At 42.6% G+C, this 26,696-nt stretch overlaps 1 protein-coding gene across 5 annotated transcripts in view; it reads right to left on the bottom strand.

Annotated features, from left to right (window-relative positions):
- Nucleotides 1-200: 200 nt before the first annotated feature.
- LOC147203449 (neurocalcin-delta A) overlaps nucleotides 201-26,696 on the bottom strand; it is a 36,612-nt gene continuing 10,116 nt past the window's right edge. Inside the window, exons 1-5 of one of the 5 annotated variants that reach the window (XM_086113375.1) lie at nucleotides 16,738-16,865; nucleotides 13,192-13,598; nucleotides 6,900-7,005; nucleotides 3,204-3,323; nucleotides 201-2,583 (exon numbers count right to left, since the gene is read on the bottom strand). In XM_086113375.1, coding sequence (XP_085969501.1) covers nucleotides 3,226-3,323; nucleotides 6,900-7,005; nucleotides 13,192-13,569 — 582 coding nt within the window. In that variant the 5' untranslated portion in view covers nucleotides 13,570-13,598; nucleotides 16,738-16,865 and the 3' untranslated portion in view covers nucleotides 201-2,583; nucleotides 3,204-3,225. Of the gene's footprint in view, nucleotides 2,603-3,203; nucleotides 3,324-6,899; nucleotides 7,006-13,191; nucleotides 13,602-16,737; nucleotides 16,866-26,696 lie in introns of those variants that run through there. The other 4 variants (XM_086113374.1, XM_086113376.1, XM_086113373.1 and 1 more) reach the window with 4 other exon arrangements.

Below are 26,696 nucleotides of genomic sequence, written 5' to 3' on the forward strand. Positions count from 1 at the left end.
TCTCTCTATATATATATTGAAGTAGTAATTGTCTTTAGAATAGAATGTTTGATTGTTGCAGTCAAAGTCAATTGTATTCAATATTTTCACACAATAGCAGGCAATGAACATGGCTAATTCATTGTTTGTCATAGTTTCAAGAAATAAAATGGACATAAAACCTTTCAGAACTCCTGGCAAAAATGCGAGAATCACAAGCCTCAGAGTATATGCATTCAGTTGTTTAATTTTGTCAAAACAAAGCTGATCACAGACATGACACCAAACTGAAGTCATTTCAAACGTTCAACTTCCTGGCTTTGAGAAACACAAAAAAAGTGGTAGGCAGTATAAATTCTTTTTTAAGATCAAGCAGTAGGAACAAGTCTGGAGTTGCTTAATTTAAGGAAAAAGGTATGAAACTACAAAAACATCTTTTTCAACACTGATGATTTACCTTTAAGAAGTTTGATCATCGTCTCCTTTGTTTCAATTGACATTTCTCGTCTTGGGAGCTATGATTTATGTCAGTCCAGTTGGTGTAACAGCTCTCCAAGGTGTGATCGCTCCTGTTTAACTGCAGACTAATGAGCAGACCTTATCTGATGCAGGTGTTAAGTGTTGGGAATGGAAATTTACAATGTGATTCTATGTTTTCATGAAAGCCACAAAGATGCCATTTGTAATGACTTCAGTTTTGTTTTTTTTCTACAAATTTGGGTGTGAAGCCGAAGGAAGATGGTGGGCTCTATTATTGCTTGTCACAATTTGCAATTACACGTTATTACCATCGTCAGTGCTTGCCTTTATATTTTGTCACTTTTGCACCAGCGCTGTTACTTACAGTGTTTTGTTTTTTTTTTTTTTTTTGCTGTGAATGTGTGCTTATGATAGAAGAAGTCATAGTTTCCTGTAGGTACAGTACATCAGCTTTGTTTTCAATTAGACAGCCAGATTTCACACAAAGTCAATTTCTGAGTAAATTGAGACAATATAATTATTTCAATAGCCATACTTATTGTAACATTTTTGCTGAGTGGTATGCCGGGACCCAAACTTTTAGGACAAGCTAGAAGGATTCTGAGATCAGCCTGTAAACGAAATCACGAACACCAGACACAAAAGCTAAAATTAAATTGTAATTTAATTTTCTACATTTAAGGCTGACTAAAATCAGAATCCTGTATTTCTCAAATTGGAGTCATTTAGCACAGGATACCACACAAAACCTACAAAAATGTAACACCTACAAACATTCCATTGAACAACAAATGTACAGTATACATTCATACAATACTGCTTTTGTTGCTTATTTGGCACTTGACCACAAGACGTTTTTTTTCCACTTCATTTTTTGCATTTTACAGAAAAGTTACACCTGATGCAGTCCTGATAAAAAAAAAAATCTCACCATTACAATAAAAGCAACCCATGTCATTGCAGTAGTTTATGGAGTAGTTATGTTTTTTTTTTTTTAATCTGAATGGTATGAAATACGAACAGCAGTTCTTCAATATAAGACCCAAAGCCAAGCCTAAGTGAATTAGCTCCTCCATGATCAAGGTGAGCAAGGCACCACTCGGGGTCACGTTTGTCCAACTGTTTAAAAGGAAAATCCGATAGTGGTCTCAATAATACTGACTACTGGTAGTACTGATTCTGGCGACACTGTACTTGAGAACAGAATCACAGAACCGCATGTGTGACTGGCCATTCAGCCACTCATCTTCACACATCAGTCGTAACTCCACACAGGCATAAGCTCCATGCATATGTGTTTGAGTACTGGTTGATCCCATCTAACATGCAGCATTTCAAAACATCGAAAGTGAAGTTAGGTGTTTTTTTTGTTTTTTTTTTAAAGATGGAAATCTCACAGAAGCATGAATACAAAGACGATGACAATCACCTTGGGATGGATCTGCTTTACAAATCCCCCCCCCCCCCCCCCTACATTCCCCAAAACTGGAGAGAGCTGAAATTATCCAACACTCCTTTTCAAGATACTCAATGACATTCAAACCATCCTTTCATTTGTGAGCTCTTGCAAGTGCAGTAAAGGCAAATGAGCATATCATTGTGGGTGTGTTTTTTTTTGTTTGTTTGTTTTTTTGCAAAGAAACACTAATTTGTGGAATTCACCAAATACATTGTCACACAATGCAGCAAAGAAGAAGTCAAACATAATACTTCTCAAGTCTGCCCTGCAGATGAAATTCTTCTGCTTACAGAACATGGTTGGGGTTCTCATTATTGAACACCCTTGTCTATAATGCACATTTGTGCCTCTGTGTGGGTCCACAAAGAGCCAAGCAAGGACACTGATACAGAAACACCCGTGTATATACATTGAGTGGAAATCTTCTCTACAAGCCTGTTGACAGCGATCACTTGGTTCTCAAAACCAATAGAAGGTCAGGCAGTTGGAATTTGCCCGGATTTAGAAAAACTACTAGTGGGTCGGGAGTTGTGCACAGCTTTGACATCTTCAGTGTATACTGAAGGCCTGTCGTCTTCGTCACGTCGTCACTTGCTTGACATTCTTCATCATCAGTCTTCTCCATAGTGGAGAGTGAAGGGCATTATGGATCACCAAGACAAGTTCTAAAAGAGACAACATGACCTGTTCAGAAATGAGAATAGGAAAGTTTTTTAATCAAATACAACCGTTGACAGTTCGGATGTCCTTGGACATCCCATCTATTTTCTGATTCGTTTTATCCTGACCAGGGTCGCGGGGACGTGCTGGAGCTTATCCCAGCTGTCTTCGGGCAGTAGGCAGGGGACACCCTGAACCGGTTGCCAGCCAATCGCAGGGCACACAGAGACGAACAACCATCCGTGCTCACAGTCACACCCAAGGGCAATTTTGAGTGTTCAATCAGCCTGCCATGCATGTTTTTGGAATGTGGGAGGAAACCAGAGTACCCGGAGAAAACCCACGCCGGCATGGGGAGAACATGCATACTCCACACAGGGAGGCCGGAGCTGGAATCGAACCCGGTACCTCTGCACTGTGAGGTCGACGCGCTAACCACTGGAACACCGGGCCGCCCTGTCCTTGGACAGTGCTTCCATAATATTTTAAGATGAAAGTACTGCTCCCTTTTTTTAAGGGAAAATCTTGCAGCAGGATACACTAAAGGTCACAAATGCACTTCACTATCTTCTGAAATCTATTTGACAGACTGATGTCATTTGTGGATTATTCATCTGAGCCTTACAAGTCAAGTTGATGCCTCATCTTTAAAACTGTCCAGCACTGCTGGGGTCACACTGCAACAGGCGTACGATAGAGGGGTCACTCTTCGCCCCCTTGATGAACTCTTCCAGGGACAGCTTGCCTAGAACACAGCAGTGTTAGAAAAGTGCATTAAAACATGTGACTGGCTTGAATTTCATGTCATGATTTTATTTTAAAGCATATTACAATGTAAGTCATTTCAGTACTGTAACATTATGAATGCACGTTCTTCCGGTCGTGCGTAAATCGATTTCTCACACGCCTTTCTTGCACACATTCAAGGTGCAGTGATTCTCCCGTCTAGGCTTCTGACACACCCACCATGTGTACGATGGAAATTAGTGGATAACCACCAAAGAGGCGTGATTCGGTGAAGTCGAGTTACCAGATTGCGGCGTTCACATTAAATGTGAAATTAACTACAGTGGTTCCTCACTATATTGCGTTTCACCTTTCGCGGACTCGCTATACTGTATTATCGCAGATTTTTTTTTCAAATGCAATTTTGCATGCTATTTTTTATCAAATTTTTGTTTACAGCTTACAACCCTCATAATTCTGCATGCTGTTTGTACAGTATTCAAACACACATTGTTTTCCATAGACCAATTTAATTCCATCTCCTCCATGCGTGTATCCTGTACAATAAGCAATAAATAATCGTAATACTTTTAATAATAATTTTTGGAATGTTGACTACTGTCTTCAAGGTGAACTGAATGAGCTGAACATTTCGAATTTGGAAGGGGAATGACGTGACACTGTTTTATTGAAATGAGAATGATTGGTGAGTTTTTGTAGGAATTGAATAGGTGGAAAATGTAGAATGTGTCATTGGGGAATGAATGGGGAATAATTTGGAATTTGGAGAAAAACGTGAATTTTTGGAAAGAGAAAGCGGCAAGCATATATGGCGTTAATTTTTGCAATATGTTCAAGTTAGAATGGTGACAATCGGTTGGAAAATATGGAAGTAGTAGTGCGAGGAATGAAATCCAATAAAGTTGAAGGTGTAGAAAAACATGTTTAACCCTTTCAGGGACAGTGGTTACTAGCGTGGATAGTTTATCATGTTATCAGGTTACATGGTGCATGAAAAAGTCTCCTGTCTCCTCCTTTTGTTTATTCCTGAGTGTCAAATTGGACAAACCTGACAAAGGGTTAAACGCCGAAGCCTTCACACATTAAGTGTCATCAACCCGCATTGCGTTTTATTGTTCTTGTTCCTGATTGTAAAGTGTCCTTGGGTGTTTTGAAAAGCGCTCATAAATAAAATGTATTCTTATTATTATCACAGGGTTTGGGAAAAAAAAGAAGCAAAGTTTAAAAAACAACAACAACAACAACTGAATACTGCACCACTTGCGTGGCCTGGATTGACTTTGATTCAAATGAGTAACCGTGGCACTATTCTGTCGGACACCGTCAGCATGAATGATTCTTTGTTAATAATCTATGCATACTTAATGTTCCATATTCAGACCATATTTAATAGTCTATGCCAGTGACCACTGTTATGGTTGTTGAGATTTTCAGGTGTGCTTGTAAAATGTGTTTATGTGTCTTTTCAGGTCAGGGTCACGTTGACAGGGTGTGTCAAATCTGTCTGATACGCTGACCATTAAGCTCTCTTACTCACGTGACATGCATAAAACTTGCCGGGGAATGCAGAAAATAAAACTTGAATTGGAAAAATGTTTGTGCACGCAATGTGCACGTTTGTGTGTATGTTCGAACCTCCAGTGTCCTATTCACAGTATCTATTTTTTGTGATAATTGTTTTGTAATCAGTTTTCCAATGATACAAAATGGCTGACATGAAAATGTGCTCAAGGACTGAACCAAGATCAGAACAGTGCAAACCAAGTGATTTTTTTTTAGAAGAATGTCTGCTCTGTATGTAGCAGCACAATTCAGAAAAAAAGTCTATAAATGGTCTAGATCAGGGGTGCCCAAACCTTTTTGACTGAGGATCTACTTTTCTATCAACCCGCCTCCCGCGATCGACCCGTTACCGTGCACGCACGCTTACGCAGGCACGCACGTACACACGCATGCCATGATCAGCAATAGCATGACGCTGAGGCATGAGACACACTTAGTCAGCCTGTTCACGATCGTACCTCACGTGTACCGTTTTAAAATGCTTCTCTCAGCCCTCCAGATTCCCATTCTTTGCCCGTCCCCTCGGTGAATTGTACAAAACAAACTCTGAATGAGAATATGATAACGATACAAGATATAGAGCAGCAACTCTGGTCACAAGCTGCAACTGCAGACTACTGCGTGCTAACAACTTCCGGTTAAAGATGACCTGCTTTATTATTATTTTTTTTTTTTAAATACTTTTTGTGAAAGTGAGACTGACAGAATGATTAGGGAGCAGTGTGCATTAACACCAAAAATGTATTACTCACATGCACAGAGACACATTTATCCCCCCCCACACCCCTCGGAGCGACTTGAGACCAGTCCTTGATCTACTGGTCGATCGCAATCGACGTAACGGGCACCTATGGTCTAGATTATTTCAGGAAGGGCGGAATAATGATCTTGACGAAGACAGGGCAGAAGTGAGAACTCCAACCATGGTCAATGCAGTTGAAGTATCTCTTTTGGAAATGCACACCAAATCGTTCATGAAGATTTTCTTCACTCCAATGTCAGCTGCCGCTGGGTTCCCAAAATGAAGCAGCCAAAACAGTGGAGCCCATCAACCAGTTGGTTTGGGAATTGCTTCCCCATCCCCTTACAGTCAAGACCTTGCGACTTCTGATTTCCATCTGTTTGGGGCCTCTCAAAGAGTTCATCAGAAGAAGACAGCTGACAGCCAGTAAACCAGCTGGCAGTGACATGTTTTGACACACACGCACTTCAAAATACATGCTTTTCATTGCACCTAGATTCAACGATAACGCTGGATTTACACTACATTGTTCAAATCATACAAATCAAATCTTCTGTCTTTCTTTTTTGTAAATAGAATAAGGCATGAATTTGATAACCATTTCTAGAAGTGAATAAAATTCAGATGTGAATTGGATATGTGCCAATGCAACTGCAAAGTCAATGGACAATGTACAACATGGACAGACCTAAACAATCCTAAAGTGAAAAATAATAACAATAATAATATTTAAAAAAGGTAAAAGACTAATAAATATGGCCTGAATATTGCGCATAACTGGGCACTTATTCCTGAAGTGCAATTTGCATTTCGCATGTGTCACATACAGTACACTGACCATTGATTGACAAAGTGTATTTTGGCAGCTGATGACTTGCTTCCTCTATGAGGAAAAATATAAGTCTCTCTGTTTTTTGGGGGACTTGCATGAGCTTTCCAGTTGCTTTTTAAAATGTATTTATTTCTAAAAAATAGATATATTCGGCGCTCAAAGTACAGCCTCTCCAAGTTTTGTCTTGAGTTGTTATGCCGAAGAAATCTGTAAGCATCATTGGCCCAGCAATGAAATGTGTTGGGTGAGCCCTTCTTCACTTGCATGAGACAATATAGAACATTCAAAAGAGACTAATTTCGACAAGACCAAAAAGAGGCATTGTAATGCGAGTTAAAATTCTTTATATTTGATGGTATTTTGACTGCACTACAGCATTTCGCAAACCCCTAGAAATTTTGTCTCCTCAAAAAAAGCAGCACGTAAAGCAAGTCTACCATCTCTGTTGGTGTCCATTTGCCTGAAGATCTTCTCTGTCCTTTTCTCAGGCGTTGACTCATCCTCCGGCATCTTCATCACCGAGGACACCATCTTATAAATAGCCTGCATGAAGGCAAACAAATAGTGTTAGTAACTTTTCCAAATTACTTTGATGAAAGTAAACCGTTTGATGATTGATAAGAAAAGTCATTTACAACATAAATGAAATTTTACAAACCATTCTTCAATTTTAGGGATTACCATTACATGGTTAAAAAAGACATGTTTAGAAACTGTATTTATTGATTTATTTTTTTTAACTTAAACGCCAAATATTTGGAATCAATCTCAACTGACTTTGGGTGAGATGGATAGCGAGTGAGATGGATAGCTAGCTAGCTAGCTTGATCAAGAGATCGATATACAGTATATCCAGAGAAAGAGCAGGAAAGAAAGAGATGGCTTTGCTCTTTGAATTGAACCAACTCACATAAATGGCATCCGCTATGATTTTTGAATTTGCAATACAGTATCGGGATCAAACAGTAGATGGATCAGCAGAAAGCTGTTTATCTCACATTAAATGGCTGAGATGATTTTGAAAATTATTATTATTTTTGCTGCTAATCAACATCTGCAGTACATCTAATTTACCTCTCTTGAGATAATCACCAATAATGCACATGCATGCGCACACACACGCACATGCACACGCAGACACACGCACACACACACACACACACACACACACACACACACACACACACACACACACACACACACACACACACACACATAACTGTTGTCTGTTGCACTCCACCCTTTTCCGACTGAGGACCATGGTTTCAGATTTGGAGGTGCTGATCCTCATCCCAACCACTTCACACTCGGCTGCGAAACACTCCAGTGAGAGTTGGAGAGTCCTGCTTGAAGGAGCCAACAGTACGCATCATCTGCAAAAAGCAGAGATGCAATACTGAGGCCCCCAAAACGGACCCCCTCAATGCTTCGGCTGCGCCTAGAAATTCTGTCCATAAAGGTGATGAACAGAATCGGCGACAAAGGGCAGCCTTGGCGGAGTCCAACCCTCACTGGAAACAATTCCGACTTATTGCCGGCAATGCGAACCAAACTCTGACATCGGCAGTATAGGGACCGAACAGCCCGTATCAGGGGGCTCGGTACCCCATACTCCCGAAGCACCCCCCACAGAACCCCCCCGAGGGACACGGTCAAATGCCTTCTCCAAGTCCACAAAACACATGTAGACTGGTTGGGCAAGTTCCCACGTACCCTCGAGGACCCTGCTAAGGGTGTAGAGCTGGTCCACAGTTCCACGGCCAGGACGAAAACCACACTGCTTCTCCTCAATCTGAGGCTTGACTTCCCGACGGACCCTCCTCTCCAGCACCCCTGAATAGACCTTACCAGGGAGGCTGAGGAGTGTGATCCCTCTGTAGTTGGAACACACCCTCAGGTCCCCCTTTTTAAAAAGAGGGACCACCACCCCAGTCTGCCAATCCAGAGGCACTCTCCCCGATGACCACGCGATGCTGCAGAGGCATGTCAACCAGGACAGCCCCACAGCATCCAGAGCCTTGAGGAACTCCGGGCGGATCTTATCCACCCCTGGGGCCTTGCCACCGAGAAGCTTTTTAACCACATCGGTGACTTCAACCACAGAGATAGGGGAGCCCACCTCAGGATCCTCAGACTCTGCTTCCTCCGAGGAAGGCGTGTTGGGTGGAGTTGAGAGGTCTTCGAAGTATTCTGCCCACCGGTTCACAACGTCCCGAGTCGAAGTCAGCAGCACCCCATCCCCACTGTATACAGTGTTAGTGGTGTACTGCTTCCCCCTCCTGAGACGTCGGATGGTGGACCAGAATTTCCTCGAAGCCGTCCGGAAGTCGGGTTCCATGGCCTCACCGAACTCTTCCCACGCGCGGGTTTTTGCCTCGGCGACCACCGAAGCTGCGTTCCGCTTAGCCAGTCGATACCCGTCAGCTGCCTCTGGGGTCCCACAGGCCATAAAGGCCCGATAGGACTCCTTCTTCAGCTTGACGGCATCCCTTACTGCTGGTGTCCACCAGCGAGTACGGAGGTACCACGACAGGCACCAACCACCTTATGGCCACAACTCAGATTGGCCGCCTCAACAATAGAGGCACGGAACATGGTCCATTCGGACTCAATGTCTCCCGCCTCCCCTGGGACATGGGAAAAGCTCTGCTGGAGGTGGGAGTTGAAACTCTTTCTGACAGGGGATTCCGCCAGACGCTCCAAACAAACCCTCACAATACGTTTGGGTCTGCCAGGACGGACCGGTATCTTCCCCCACCATCGGAGCCTACTCACCACCAGGTGGTGATCAGTTGACAGCTCCGCCCCCTCTTCACCCGAGTGTCCAAAACATGTGGCCGCAAATCCGATGATACAACCACAAAGTCAATCATCAAACTGCGGCCTAGGGTGTCCTGGTGCCAAGTGCACATATGGACACCCTTATGTTTGAACAAGGTGTTCGTTATGGACAATCCGTGACGAGCACAGAAGTCCAATAACAAAACACCACTCGAGTTCAGATCGGGGGGGCCGTTCCTCCCAATCACACCCTTCCAGGTCTCGCTGTCATTGCCCACGTGAGCATTGAAGTCCCCCAGCAGAACAAGGGAGTCCCCAGCAGGAGTACTCTCCAGCACACCCTCCAAGGACTCCAAAAAGAGTGGGTACGCTGAGCTGCTGTTTGGTGCATATGCACCCGAAGGAGGAGGGAGGCGACCCTCTCGTCTACGGGTGTGAACCCCAATGTACAGGCACTGAGCCGGGGGGCAATGAGTATGCCCACACCTGCTCTGCGCCTCTCACCGTGAGCAACTCCAGAGTGGAAGAGAGTCCAACCCCTCTCGAGAGAACTGGTACCAGAACCCAGGCTATGTGTGGAGGCAAGTCCGACTATATCCAGTCGGAACTTTTCTACCTCGCACACCAGCTCGGGCTCCTTCCCTGCCAGAGAGGTGACATTCCACGTCCCTAGAGCTAGCTTCTGCAGCCGAGGATCAGACCGCCAGGGTCCCCGCCTTTGGCTGCTGCCCAGCTCACATTGCACCCGACCCTTTTGGCCCCTCCCAAGGGTGGTGAGCCCATGAGAAGGGGGACCCACGTTGCCTCTTCGGGCTAAGCCCGGCCGGGCCCCATGGGTGTAGGCCCGGCCACCAGGCGCTCGCCAACGAGCCCCACCTCTAGGCCTGGCTCCAGAGGGGGTCCCGGTGACCCGCGTCCGGGCAAGGGAAACTGAGATCCATTAATTTTACTCATCATAAGGGGTCTTTGAGCCGTGCTTTGTCTGGTCCCTCACCTAGAACCTGTTTGGCATGGGTGACCCTGCCAGGGGCATAAAGTCCCAGACAACTTAGCTCCTAGGATCATTGGGACACACAAACCCCTCCACCACGGTAAGGTGACGGCTCACGGAGATTATAGTGCTTTATATAGGTGATGGTTATGCTTCACATTACAAAGTGTCCGGGCAGGTCATCTTCTGGGTCACAAAACAGCTGATCAACAGCAAGTTACCGTCATCTGTTGTTAACGACGACATATTTCGATATTTATTCAGCAAAGATATGTAGCTGTAATTCGGAGCAACACAAAACCGATGACCAAGAAAAACTGTTCCTGTTATTGTTGTTTTTCTGTAAATATACATCAAGGTTGGAAATGAGCAGTTTTGCATCGCAGTTTGTTCGTCCGGGGGAAGCACGAGTTGCTAATCACACTATGGGTAAGGTATGTCAGCTGGTTTACAACATCACTGGCTCAGCCCAGGGCTCGACATTTGGGGCCCAAGGTAAACAAAACCATCAATACTACACTGTAAAATCTAAATTGTCCCTACATGTGAGTGCAAGCGCAAATGGACATTTGTCTATGTATGCCCTGCAATTGGCTAGCGATCCCTTCAGGGTGTGCCCCGCCTACTGCCCGAAGACAGCTGAGATAGGCTCCAGCACGCCCACGACACTCGTGAGGCTGAAGTGCTCACATAATGAATGAATGAATAAATATCCATTGTGGATCGAGGTGATATGCCTATACCTATTTTTTATAACTGCAAGCAAATTGGAGGTATAAAAAAAAACAAAAGCAGGCATTAAAAGAAAATAATGCCACTCTAAAAATGTAAAGTACAAATTTGGAGCAGCCAGCGACTCCGTTTTTTTTTTTTTTTTTTTTAAAAGGATACCGGTACTTGCAGATCACACAATAGCAGACAGACAACTGAAAAACTAAGTCAAATAAGAAAAGGAATGGAGCCACACAAAATGATTGCAGCATCTTTTTCTCCAATCAAAAATCAATCATTAGGAAAACAGATAAGAACACAATATGAAGAGAAGAAAAACGCTGATCGAGAGGAAATATTACTCTTCACGCTCGACACCTACGACTGCACTGCCACCCACCGCAGCAACAATTTTGTCAGGTCCTCCTCCATTGATCACAGAGATGTGGCTGCACCCAGTCATGCTTTTGAGCTAAGAGGCTGCACAACACAACTCCAGTACAGAAACGGGGTTTAATTACTGTGTAATTGAGTATTTGTATTAAAAACAGGTGCTGTACAAACAGACTATAGGTAAGGTTCCTTTTTAATATTTTAATACTAATAGCAGACCCGCTTACCTTTCCTGTGAGTTTAATGTTGTAATGGTAACTGCTGTAGATCCTTCATCAGTACTAAAGCTAGCATTTTTTAGCCTGCTACGTACTGAAATAAACAACTGTCCACCCATTTATCCTGATACAGTCCACATGGTCTCTGGTGATTTTAACCATGCAGACCTAAAAACAATTCTCCTCAAATTCCACAAGTACATGTGCCACCAGGGGAGTAAATATTCTGGAAAAAGTATGCGCTAATAAAAATGGATTCAGAGCAACACCACTCTGAATGAAACAGCTGATGTGACCATAGATAAGTAATCTAAGTAAGTAACCTAAGCATAGACCCACCTTATGGAAAAAAGCGTTCTTGGTCATAAAGTCTGTAAAAAAGTGGCCTGAGGATGCCTGCCACCAAGACTGCTTCGCAAGACCAAGAGTCATATGATTCTGATGTGCTCAGTTACATCAAACCCTGTGATGCCAGAGTCACGATTGAGAAACGCATCAGTGTGCTGTGAGCAGAAGTCTTGGATGACCAGTGACGTTAAGGTCCTGGCAAAGCACCGCAACAAGCTCTTGGTGACAGCCGGTCAGTTGAGGACCTAACCTGCTATGAACGCTGAACCAGTGTTTGGTCTGGCTGGCCGCAGAATTATCAACATCATTTATGTGCTTTGACCTGCTTGGGGTCCACCAAATCAATTTCTTCCCTATGTTCGCACCCAGAATGGCGTAAAACGGCCACTTTTAACTATGCCAAGGTGCGTGTCTGCGAAAATAGCAAAACCCAGTCTAACTTGTCACTGCACAGATTTACATCACTCGTTAGACTTGCACGGGGCAATGTGTCTCTTGATTTAATGTGAAGCCGGAGTGGGCCACTTAGCTGCTGTTACAGTGTGTTTAACATGTTTTACGGGAAGACTTTTGCATGTGATGGTGTTTACATTTGGAGCGCAAGTGCAGGAAATGCCATTCAAGCTCTCTCCTTTCCTTCAACTTCTTGTTCAAAGGTGGGTGGAGCACTGCTCCCGAAAGTTTACATTTGAAAAAATATATTCAGACATTTTTAAAAAAATGAAACGCCATCCAAATATCCACAAATGTTAGCGAATCAGTACTTTGCCATTCATTCCCCCTTGGGATCCCCAAGCCATTCTAGAACGAAACTTGGGACTGTTTTGAACAGACCCAGGACATTTATCTTCGGACAGAAGAAATCCCTTCCATTTTATGAGAGCCTCAACGCCATTTCTCAAAGAGTGCACAGAATGAATGCCTGCTGAAAACAGTTTCATATTATAAATGCTGTTTTCCTTCTTCATACTCAATGAAAGTTTTCAGTGCTGGTAATGTGCTAATTTAATGCACATCTGCCCTTTCAAAGGTATAAGAGCTTCTTTGATTTCTTGGAGAAAACTGTTCTTCTTTATCATGAGCAGTGGTTGTTCTATTCTCATGAAGGGTTTATTATGGACATTGAGGTTTACTGTTGGTACAATCTGTGTCGTGACTAATGCTGGGCTTTGTGCGTGGGTGAACTACCTCTTGGAAAGAGACTACGATGACATGGGAGTTGGAAATGAAAGTGAAAATGGTTAATTGTGTATTTTAGCCCTTGTACACGATATAGTGATGACTTACCTGTACAATCTCTAGCATTTCAGATTTGCTGATGTACCCGTTTCCATCCAGGTCGTACATACTAAAGGCCCATTTTAGCTTCTGCTCCAGCTTGCCACGTGACGTCACACTAAGAGCAATAATGAACTCCCGAAAGTCTATTGTCCCATCACCATTTGCATCAAATGTGCGAAAGACATGCTCGGCAAACTTCGAGGCATCCCCATAAGGGAAAAAGTTGCCATAGATTTTTTTAAACTCCTCCATGGACAGGTTTCCACTGGGGCAATCTCGTAAGAAGCCTTTGTACCACTCCTGGATCTCATGCTCGGTGAAGTCGGTGCTCTCCAGCAAGTCCTGCATCACCTCAGGACGAAGCTTGCTGTTCTGCTTCCCCATGTCTGCCGGGCCTTAAAGTAGTAGACTCACTGCTGGAGGAAACAGAAAATGAGTAGGTTTGAGATTCGGATGCAAAAGACAGCGACACTGAGCTTTGAAATGTGACTTGACATTTTTCATCCCAGTTTTATGTGAGGCAGACATGAGTATTGGGAAGTGTGGTTTGCATTTTTACAATTTCCTTCTCCCGTTTGCTGCATTTGGGTCCACCTTTTGCCGACATCACGCGAGCACGGCCGTAACATTAAAATTAAAAACATTACATTTTGCAAGATGTAAAAGAGCAAAATGAATCAGCTTCATGAGTTAAACATCCACATTCCTGTGAATAATCCGTTAACTCCCCAAATCATGCAGACAGATAATCAGGGTTTTAGTGCAGATATAAATTGACTTTGATTCAGTTGCTCTGTGTAATATTGTACTGTATAAGAGTAAATACCGTCCTTTTCACAATCAGAATAACAATCTGACGGTGATAAGACAGAATGAACGTGAATATATGGCTATTAGCAATTTACAAAACCAGTGTTTTCCAGGCAAAAGAGGTGTCTTCTTAAGTAGCTTTAGTGAAATGCTGCCCAAACATGCAAACTCCATTTTAGTAATTTTACATACAGCGTGCGCACGCGCACGCACGGGAGTCGAGTGGTCAGCATGTCGACTTCACAGTGCAGAGGTACCGGGTTCGATTCCAGCTGCGGCCTTCCTGTGTAGAGTTTGCATGTTCTTGCCGTGCCTGCATGAGTTTTCTCCGGGTCCTCTGGTTTCCTCCCACATTCCAAAAACATGCATGGCAGGCTGATTGAACACTCCAAATTGTCCCTAGGTGTGAGTGTGAGTGTGAGCGCGGATGGTTGTTCGTCTGTGTGTGTGAGTGAGAATTGAACTTTGAGACTCCTGCTATAGCTTATTTTATAGGGAGTGTTGGAAAGCACCTACTCCGCAGTTTTGTTAGGGAAGTTTAGTCTGTGTCACCGTCGTCTGACTTTTACAGGCCAGTTGGTTGATGGAGGGTAAAGAGAGCTTCAATTGGCTCTATATAATCCAAATAAGTCTTCCAGAAGCTACTAACTTATACAGTCAAACCTCGGTTTTCGTCCATAATCCGTTGCAGAAAGCTGTTCGAAAACCGAATCCACGCTCTTTAAAAAAAAAAAAAAGGTTTATTGCACATGTCTGCTCACAATGGAAAGCGACCCGAGGAAGCGTCATTTCCTCGTGTAAGGAAGGCGAGAGGAGTCAAGTGGTGCATTCAAGTGCGCTCAGTTTGTTCGAGAACCGAAATGTGTTCGTCATCCAAGGCATAAAAAACGAGAACCGAGATGTTCGAAAACTGAGGTTTGACTGTATATGGTTCTTGAGCGCATCCTATCGAGTTGTCCCGCTTTTATCAGATAAAGGGGCCAATCACGTGATTTTATTTTTCGTCATTTCTAAAATCAAGATTACAATATTTTATGGGATTCGTTCATTTGAACCACTGCTGATTTACAGGCACATAAAAATAATATAAATAATATTTTCGGGATACCTTTATTCGAATAATAAAACATTTTGGATAAATCGGACAATTTGGATACGTTCCTTTTTTTCTTCATAATAAATTCCCAGTGCATACATCGAGACTCAGGATTGACAGAAGAAAGCAAATGACTCGAACTCTGACCTGGCTGCAAAAAAATGTGATTAGGACATCTCTAAGTCCTTTATATTGTATAAATGATTAAAAACCTTTTTTCCCCCATTATATCTGGACTAAGTTATTCAGGAACCCAAATTGTCATCAGAAAACACTTTTCTTTACTTGGCAGGCAATGCAAACTAACATACATTTTTCCGGCACCACCAATCCTGTTCAGGTTCACGATATTGAGACTCTACCAGCTGATTACAATGAAAAGAAGGTTATACCTTGGACTAGTCGGCAGTTAATCACAGGGAATATAAAGAGGCAACCATTCACGCTCACATTCACGCCATCACTGAGTGAGAACTCAACCCACATTGCCGGCGTTAATGTCAGGTGAGTGAATCGTGCCACCCCCAGCGACATTTTAACACTTTACAAATTAATTGCCATTTCGATTCAGATAGAAGTCAAAGTAAAAGAGTCAATCTTAACAATACAGCATACTTTGAAGCCTCTCTTAACGATGAATCCTTCCATTCTTTTTCTCTGACCGTATATCCTGTTGATTACTGAAGCAGGGATCTGGAGTCAATGACAGCAGACTTGGGGCAAATGGCAGGACTACTACAAGCTGCATTGGTCACCATTCACGCTCACAGCTCACTGACTGAGAACCGGGCGGCTGCACCACCACATCACGATAAATCCTCATTCGAAATAATGCCATCGCTATTTCATTGGCTGTCTCTTCTGCATGTCCCACTGACTCCTTTTTTATGGTCACATTGTAAATAATCAGAGGCAGGCATTAACAATCGCCATATACTTTATTACATTTACTGAAGTCGCTTTTTGGAAACGTGCTTCTCAGAGCGGTTTTAATTCTGCATACTTTTTACTTGTACTTTTGTTTAAAACAAACAATACTTTTACTCTGTTACAAATAAATGACAATTCTGCCTGCTACTTGTATTATTTTTTTTTTATTGAAATGTATTTATTATTCCTTGCACCATCCATTTTGGCTCCTGAGAGAGACGTATCTCATGTGACTGTTTCACCAATCCAATAGTGAGATGTTTTGACTTCATTTGACCCATCGAACAGAGCCAGGCAGACAGTCACAGGACTGCACCATGACGACACACAGAAGCAACATTTTCAAAGTGACTCAAAGTGCAATGTAACAGAAGTCTATATTGAGCTTACAGATAGGCTTTAGCTCACGATAAGTGGCACACCAAACGGATGGACTACAAAAAAAGAACAGCTGTCTAGCTATTGAAAGGGTTTTGTTCATTCAAAAAGAACAGGAAGAAAAAGCATTCCGCAATGTATGCGTAGCACTACGGATTCAAAGATGGAAGTTGGCAGAACTATTATTACGAACTTAAATCCATCTCACGAAGTTCAATGTAATAATACATAAAATGACAACTCTCTGCCTGGTGAGCCAAAACCTTCCTTTAACTTGAGTCACATAATTTCAAAGTATCGTCGTTCACTCGAAAGCAATTTTTGGCTGTGCTACCCACCTCTGTCAATAATGACACAGTAATTGTGGTACCGGGGAAGCGATGGAACAGAATAAATGTTGGCGCCGGTCCGCAGCATAGTTTCACACAAGGTTACTCGCAGGCTCAGCCGCTACAAGGGTTACAAATGTGAAAAGGAAGGATAACTAAGTTGGGCTGGCCCTTCTGCACCATTTCCTGATGTTGACTCACAGTAAGCGACACCCATTTGTTGATGGGGAACTGAAGACTGTGTGATGAACTGTGATATTGCGGTTTGTTAAAGGCAGTTTCCAAATGTTCACCCAGATCTTAGCTAATGCTTGCATTGTAACAAGTTGCATTCATGGAATTGCATGAAGCTCTATTGAGCGCTACGTTTGGAAACACTTAAGTGTAAAATCCCAGCCAGTGCTCCCAGAGACAGCTGCATATTTGCCAAACACATCTGTTAGTCCTTCTCTAAAGTAACATCAAAAGGCAAATTTACTGTTTGTAGAAGTGCATGCTAAGCAGCCAAACATGGTAATGTTTTTGTTGGTGAAAGAGCTTCCAATGTTACAAGGGAAAATGTACTGTCATCACAGCTCTGATAAAGTATGCAAAGTAAATCAAAACAGGACACTTTTCTTTCCTTGACAAATGCTTTTTAACAGAAACGTACCTGCGGAATCAATCACGCTTCTTCAAATCAAAAGTGAGCAAATACATTATCATTCAGACCGACTGCGAGTCAGACTGCAATAAAAGAAGGTCGGCAATCTGACCTACTTTTCGATGACATAACCTCACATTCGCACATTCACCAGTTAAAATTATAATTTAAGGATGTGAAAATTATGGTAACCGCACATAAAAACATTTTGTAATGTTGCCTGGTTTAGTATTGTGAAAGTCGATGGCTGGGGAATGTTAGTGCTGCAGTATAATAATTGGAAAATTGTAGTTTGAATCTTGGATTCGCAGAAAATGCACAAAAATATGGAGGTTGAACTGTAAGCATGCATGATGTTGAATAAGATCCTATGGTCAAACCAAACGCGAATTAAAGCAATGTTTTGCCGTCGGCTTGACCATAGCAAAAGATTTCACCTTAATTGAGCTTGGTTCAGCATGCAAGAAAGCATCAATTAGGTCGGGGCAGACTCCAATGCAGATGTAATGCAAATTAAAATGCGGGTGAGATGGCAAAATCCAAACAGTGAAATCGACTACTAACGTTTCAATCAAGAGGTATAGTTACATTTTCATTACAGATGTTTTATTTATTTTCCTAAACAAATTCGAGGTCGACTATCACCCCAGAAAAGACAATTACAATTTTGGGATTCCACTATAATAGTCACATATGCCGTGTCATGTAACTTACACAAATATCTTAATGCTACCCCTCTTTCCCTTCTTGCACCTTATTTCCATACACGAGCCCTTTTACTGCAACAGACACTCTTTTTAAATCTAATAACAGTTACCATAGCAACATTCTGTTCATTGATGAGCTTTCTGGCTGAATTCACTGATATGTTCATCCGCAAATACATGGATTTACTTTTAGCTAAAACAGAGGCTGGGACTGCATGATTTGTGTGTCTACTGTGTGGGTGTGGAGGCTATGTGTGGGTGAAGGTGCGTGAGGTGAGTAGCAGGCAGCCTATTGTGATGAATACAGTCCTTATGATGGTTGAAATGGAAGAAAGGCTCTACAATGTGAGAAACAGCAAACAAAATGAAGTGAGGAATAAAAATCCCATTATTGAATACACTTGCTACTGTGCTAATTCTGGTTGTTTCAATTGAACCATTTTGTTCCCCTCACTGTTCCGCCCACAAGCCAGAAAAAAAAATCCTTAAAAAAAGTTGCCTACAATCCCATGCCACAGTGTTTGCATCTGTTCACCAAGACTTGGATAATGATGTTGTAATCCCATATGTTCCAGTAGGCCCATAAAGGTCAAACTCCTTGAAACATTCTGACGAGAATCTGTTGACCAGGCAAGATCTGGATGGAGGGTGAACATGCCTTCGAATTTTCTCCCTCCTTTATTAGGTTGCCACAGTAACAGACCTCGCAAAAGGATGAGTAGGCGATCGAGCATCACTGATTCAGGAAAATGGATGGAACCAGCCAGACGATAAACTCAATTTCATCATCACTAAAAATATTACAGTATTTCTCTTGTGCTAAAGATGATGTAATAAAAAAATGAACATAAAACAATACTGTAAGAGATGTGTGGTATTTTCCAGAAAGATTATGTCATGGGAAAGAAAAAAAGGTGTGAAGGGTACAAGGGCAGTGGATTCAGCACCCACTCAAGTGAGTCACACTTGACAACTATTTTGGAAGGTAATCAACTCAGCTTCCTCACTGCTTTGTACTCCCAATATTGGTCGTGGTGAATTTGTTGAACATGTCGTTAGGGCTCTGGTCGGCCTGACATGACAAACGGACCTGACAAACACTAGGAATGTCACTGCCTGGAATTACACTACATTTGCTGTGAATATGAGCGTGAGCATGTTTTGAACTGCTCAAATTCTCAAAACAATGTGTCCTTCTTTCTTTTTGACAATGGGGGAAAAATGCAAGAAATATTTCAACCACACCTCAAGGCCTTCATAATCTATATAGTTGTTCCATCAGTTCAAAATCCTACACTCGTAATCTGAAATTTACATACACTTGATTTTTTTAGTTCACCGTTAATAAACCAAGAAAACCTTATACTTTTCAAGAATGTCCAGGCAGCGGGACAGTTAAGAGATTTTCAGATGGACAATTACAATATTTTTCAGACCAATCAATGATCATGATTTTAGTTTAGTCTGCATCTAGCATGTTTTCAATCAAAAAGTTTTTCTGGGTATGAATATAAGACAGTTGTATAAAAAAAAAAAAGTGTGTGATTTGCGGTCGGGACTATGCAGTACATCAGTGTGTTGTCAGAATATAACTGAAGCTTCACATTACATAGGTTTTGGTCAATGATATAGATGTTCAGAATAAACAGGAGTGGCCCCAGGCCTGACCCCTGAGGCACTCCCTTTGGTAATGCAAGAGACACAGATGTATATTGTTCTACCTGCCAAAACAGAGTGCAGTAAAACCAGCAAACACTTTCTGCAGTTTCTGCAGACAGACCTACTCTCTGTAAACTTTTATGAACCGTTCTTTTCCCGTTAACATACAAAATACATAAATTAATTTGAAAAAGAATAATTTTGTTCTTTTTATCTCATCTAAAATTATGCATACAGGTATAAGTATGCACAGTGAAGGTACGCCAATACTGTATTGTGGTGTAAGGTAATTTGGGTTATATTTATGCAAGACAGTTCACATTGATAATTGGTGACAGGAGTGATCGCACAGATTCTACAACACATTCAGTCTGGGTGCCCGTGCATATCTAGAACTCTGTGTTGTGTCAGAGTGACCGCCTCCAAACTGTGTTGGGGCCACGGAAAAGCTGACACTAGTGAAAGGAACACAACTTACAGTGTCGTGTGTGACCGGCACAGTGTGCCCGTAATAACACCTGCTTATTCATAAAACGATCAGGAGTGTGCAATGCAATGGTGGTTAAAAAGGTGTTAGTCTGACACCTAATTAGAACAACCGGAGCGAGTGTACAGACATTGAGATGTGTATGCCACTCATAACTACAGTGTATGAATTATGGCAGTAAGTGAGAGCAGTCTCGAGGCAAAGCCTGAATCGAGAGATGGTTCTCATTAAGTATGCCCCCCAGGGATGGACCAGAGCTCGCTTTGCTTCCTGTGCAGAAAAAATTAGAAACAGGATATAGCATCATGGAAAATAACCAATAGAACGGAAGTCACATCAGGAGAGGTCAGTAGACAGGATGACTCCAAGGAACTAGGATGTGTGTGAAAGGTTTTTAAAAAAGTATTTCTCAAAATACAGACCGCTGGACAGTTTAACTTAGTGGTATGAGAGTTGTGTGCTCACCAAATAATGATTTATATCTTAACGTTGCCTTTTGAAAGCATGAAAAACAGACATCAATCAAAACGTATGGTAATAATTACAATATTCATAATAGTCAAGAAATATCATCAAAAATCATATCAGGAATAGATTATAAAACAGATACTTTCTCATGAGAAAGAAAGAGCACAATCGAAACTGCCCATGCCTGATGGAAATGACCTTCAAATTCAGCTAAGACAGAGGTTGTGACCTCTGCTGTACAAAACACAATTATAAAGTATCACACATCTAATATCAGGTGGGGCACAGGATGCACACAGGATAGCATTCCGCAATCCAAATACTGTGACGTTCACCGTGTTCACTATCCATCCATCCGTTTTCTAATCTGCTTATCCTCACGAGGGTTGCGAGCGGACTGGACCCTATTGCAGCTGTCTTAGGGCAGTCTGTGGGGTATACCCTGAATTGGTTGCCAGCCAATCGCAGGGCACACATAGACAAGCAATCATCTGCACTCCCACTCACACCTAGGGATAATTTTGAGTGTTCATTAACCTGCCATGCATGATTTTAAAATGTGGGAGGAAACCGAGCGGCACGATGGTGCAGCGGTTAGCACATTGACCTCACAGTTCAGAGGTTCAATCCTAGCTCCAGCCTCTCTGTGTGGAGTTTGCATATTCTCCTCGTGCCTGCGTGGGTTTTCTCTGGGTACTCCGGTTTCCTCCCGCATTCCAAAAACATGCATGACAGGCGGATTTAACACTCTCAATTGTGCCTAGGTGTGAGTGTGAGCCTGGATGGTTGTTCGTCTCTGTGTGCCCTGTGATTGGCTGGCAACCTGTTCAGGGTGTCCCCCACCTACTGCCCGAAGATAGCTGGGATAGGCTCCAGCGCCCTACCTGTCCTTGTGAGGACAAAGCGGATCGGAAAATGGATGGCTGGATGGGAGGAAACCGGAGTACCCGGAGGAAACCCACAAAGACACGGTGAGAACATGCAAACTCCACAGAGGAATGCCTGCCCTGTGAGGCGAACATGCTAACCAGTCGACCACTGTGCCACCTCATGATTACTAATCTAGAATAAGTATTCCATGAACCTAACATACATGTGTTGAACTGTGGGACGAGTCTGACAGAATTTTTAGTGAAACTATGTGGGCCGTGTATGCATAAAATAATAGTGGTGGCCTAGCACATTCAGAGCTAGACTGGCCATCTGGGTAAGAGGGCAGATGCCCGGTAACCCGGCGTCTTTTGGGACTGACCCAGTGCTATTTAACTATTATTTTCCTCCATTTTCCCCCAACAGACCGAGCCACAGTAAGGTAGGAGCCCATTAACCAATTTACAATACAGAATCAACATCAGTGGCAGAGCTATTGGGTCGCCTCGGGTGGTCAGGAGTCATCAATCCATCCTCACAAGCGTCTGATTCTTACAATACAGTAATCATGACAGTGGGTGTTTTCATGAATAATTAAAGGGGTCAAAATATTTCGTTTAATTGACAACTTATCAATTATCAAATGCATTGACAACTATTTGAAAAATCAAGTACAGTAATCATTTGAAGACATTGTTTCACTTCAAATTGTTGCACCCTCTTAATCTGATTTCTGTAGTTCCTTCATGAATGCAGACTGAATTATCTTCTGTGTTTAATCAAAATCAGACATTTGCAACCATCTCCTTTTGCTTTGGAAAACCAAACCAGCAACTGCATCAGTTTCAAAAAGGTTGGTGAGTACAACAGTCCCTCTCGTGTGATGTTGCTTAATTGTTATTAAAATTTTATTTATTTTATTACTAACCAATTCCAAATAATAATTTCTTCATAAACAGTAATCAAGGGGAAAAATATTCTTATTTTACACTTTAATGCCAAATCACATTTTATCAGATTATTCGATTAATCAATTGAACAATCGAAAAGATCCTGAAAATGTTCGATACTGACAGCCCTATATACAATGACTTCTTAATTACAGAGAGGGTTGCAAGAATGCATAGGTGTGTACGCGGGCCGGTCTGAGCCAAAATTGCCAGGGCCAATTTTTTTGTTCCAGTCCAGCCCTGGTGGCATTCATTTGCAATACGGTGAAACACTACATCAATACCCAAAAGATAAGCAAGGTTACATTGAATTTTGTTGACTGCACAGATGGTTAGCATTAGCTAACAACATTAGCTTCTGAGAAGTGCTACACACTTCAGTGCTTGATGAAGTTGTGTCAAAGTGTTTGTACATGTGGAGTAAAGGTAAAGCAAGGCAACGCAAGGCAAGGCGGCTTTATTTCTGGAGCACGTCATACACACGGCAACTCAATGTGCTTCACAAAAGCAAAGACACAACACTTGAAATCATTGAGCAACACAAACAAGGTACCATATGGGAAGCATGGTTCTAGGCCCTGAGGTGACCTGTTTAAAGTGCCTTCACTTTAATTTTGGATGTTAAGCAGTAATATATCTAAATAAAACTGAATTGAATTAAAAAGATAGATATTAAGGCCAAATTTCCTATAAAATCAAACTGCCTGGACGGTATTGTGGTCAATAGAAAATGGCGCTGAGGGTTGAGGAATGTAAAGGCTTTGAAAAAAATTCAGGCCAGTTCTGAGTTAGCATTTTTTTTTTCCACACTACATGTTGGTGGCTGAGTTTTACCAGGGTATGAAGCCGAAGTTAACAAAAACAATCATGATTTGAATTCCTTTTCATTCATCCCAGGAAGGATCTAAAAATACTAATAACTATTAAATATCTATGTTGAATAATATCTTATATTTTCCATCCATCCATTTTCTGATCCGGTTATCCTCACAAGGGTCGCGGGGCATGCTGGAGCCTATCCCAGCCGTCTTCGGGCAGTAGGCAGGGGACACCCTGAACCGCTTGCTAGCCAATCGCAGGGGACGCATAGACAACCATCCACGCTCACACTCACACCAAGGGATAATTTAGAGTGTTCCATTAACCTGTCCTGCATGTTTTTGGAATGTGGGAGGAAAACAGAGTATCCGGAGAAGACGCAGGCAGGCCCGGGGAGAACATGCAAACTCCACACAGGGAGGCCGGAGCATCGAACATTCCACCTCTGCCCTGTGAGGTCGACACGCTAACCACTGGACTACCGGGTCACCATCGTATATTTTGTATTATCAGTATCATTGTCACATCTGCTTTTGAAAGGAATCACAGCAAATCACAAAAATGTTTTAGGTATAGTTTGGTTAAGAATTTAACTTTTTGTTCGAGACATGATGATTTTATGGCAGCTAGAAAAATTTATATCACAAACAGTATCAAAATTTTCCCATGAAATGGTGTCACTTTCAAACATAGTCCAGAAAGTAGCAACAGAGACATCATCTTCTTTTTTATCATTTGCTTGTGGCCAGCATGACTTTTCAGTGTGTGGGAATTCCACTCTGAGGATAAAAATAGAACATCTGTTTCCCATAGGTCCCACAAATGCATGAGAGCCTATAGGCCAGGGTTATCCTTTACAAATGAGCCATGACACCATGCATGCAGTCTTTAGCTGCAGACGACCCCTTTGTGCATTCTTCAACCACATGAAGTGGGATTTCGGTCAAATGACCCATGACCCCCTTGTCAAGAACTCAACTGCAAAGTGGCAAAACTCTGAGGCAGGCCAGCTCTCCTTTGCATCCATGTCATGTCACTCGGCATGCATAACTCATCATTTTCAGGTGACATGGTCGGCGCCTTTTGCAAAGAGGAGAAAGAGTAAATACAGGCAACAGAGGAACGCTTGTTTAATTTGCGCTCATGCATGAGGCGCGAAGGATCTCAAGGTGTCAATTCAAGAACCCAAACTGGAAAGTCGTAAAGTTGGCCATTTGAGTTTGCAGCTGTCCTTTAGGGGTGGATCTGGCTGTTCCGTGTTTTGGCATCAAAGTTGAACTTTGCTTCGATTGCTACCAAACGTGAACCACATATCGACAGATACTCAACATCATAAAGCTGACTGAGAAAATACTAAGATGTGCAAAGCTGTTTTCTGGGCAAAAGGTGCCTACTTTGAACAATCTAAATTATAAAACATTCAGCACGGTGGACAACTGATTAGCCCGTTGACCTCACATTGCAGAGGCGCAGGGTTCAATTCCGGCTCTGGCCTTCTTGTGTGGAGTTTGCATGTTCTCCCCATGCCGGCGTGGGTTTTCTCCGGGTACTCTGGTTTCCTCCCACATTCCAAAAACATGCATGGCAGGCTGATTGAACACTCAAAATTGCCCTTGGGTGTGACTGTGAGCACAGATGGTTGTTCGTCTCTGTGTGCCCTGCGATTGGCTGGCAACCGGTTCAGGGTGTCCCGTGCCTACTGCCCGAAGACAGCTGGGATAAGCTCCAGCACGTCCCGCGACCCTTGTGAGGATAAAGCGAATCAGAAAATAGATGGGATGTCCAAGAACATCCGAACTGTCAACGGATGGACTTGTGTGGAGGATGTTTGGCTGTTTAAAACACCACACACCGATGTCAGTTTGGGGTTTGACATATCTGTGCAGTGTTTCACAAGGGTGTGGTGGACTCATAAATTAATTTTATTGAAAATAAATGTAACACTCTTCTTAGATTGGTAATCGTGAGCAGAGTTGTGTTAATCAGAAGCAAACTGAGAAGATTCATGACGATATTCACTAATAAAAACTTGTCCAGCGCGCTCAAATTCTGTCGTATGTACTGCATCCACCATATTTCCTGTCTTGCGCCACACTCAAGACCAGCAAATTTTAGCTCGTCAGTTCATCAACTGTACATTTCTTCATGTTCCCATAAATACACCCGATGGCCTGATTATAAATTACATTTTCCCTTCCAGAGACACTTTCAGGATCCCAGCCAACAGTTTTTTGGGGGGGAATGACCACATGATTCTCATACTCGTGAATCATGCAGAAGCAAACAAACTACGCCTCATTTCCATTTATTTTCGAAAATGGGTTTGAACTGAACATTTAAGTTGATGTGTAAAAGCACATAAGTGAGCCACACTGCAAGTTTGTGATGCAACTACACCTAATAGCGTTTGCCTCAAAGAGGTGAAACAATTAATATTTGACAACCGACACACAATGCCCCGGTTGCTACACAGAGCTTAAAAAAAGATGACCTTGCTGACAAAAGGAAGGAAACTATGAAAGGTTACTGAATTGTGTTGAATGTGTGAACGTGTGAACGCAACTGGGTTAAATTTGCTCTAGAGCAAATGCTTGTGAAGAGTTTACGTACGGCGAGAATGCGTTGCTTTCGCGCTCTGTCGGACTTCCGTCATGTGTTTGTTTAATAACGACACAAGACTTGGCTGGTAACATCTTTCCTTTTGTAGGAGACTGGACTGTCTCGGAGTTGTTTGTGTAGTTTGTTCCTTTGTTATGTGTTCACAACCCCCCGCCCCCATATAATTTATTTTGTGATTTCCTCTCTTGATTTTCTGTTTGGCACATTGCGTATTTGCTTTTCTGAGTGTCATTGAAGTCATCGTTGTTTTACGTTTTCGGGGGCGGTCAATCTCGAGCAGAAGGCACGGAGACCGAGAAGGAGAAGGACGTGCCTGTCCAGTAGTCGCTTGAGTTGTGTATACGTTTTAAAAAGAACCAACACGACAGCTCATTTGTTTTCTGTCGTTTTGCTCCGCTGCAGAAACTGCCGTGTGAACGCAAGTGGGGCTGCACCGACGCTGTGCCGGTGCAGACACGCTCAGCGGCTTTGTACGTGTGAACGCTCCACACAATTTGCTGCGGTGCAAAATATATCGCAACAAAATACATCGGTGCAGCGCCGGAGCAAATGTGTGCTGTGTGAACACCCCTATAGTCTCAATGTGAGGGATGGACATCATTTGTTGATTAATACAGTCAAATCTCGGTTTTCGTCCATAATCCGTTACAGAAGGCTGTTCGAAAACCGAAATTGTTCGAAAACCGAAACCACGCTCTTAAAAAAAAAAAAAAAAAAAAGTTTATTGAACACGTCTCCTCACAATA

This window comes from Hippocampus guttulatus, chromosome 6 (assembly GCF_054856545.1).
Source record: "Hippocampus guttulatus isolate MCC_2025c chromosome 6, RoL_Hgut_1.0, whole genome shotgun sequence".
Taxonomy (NCBI): Eukaryota; Metazoa; Chordata; class Actinopteri; order Syngnathiformes; family Syngnathidae; genus Hippocampus; species Hippocampus guttulatus.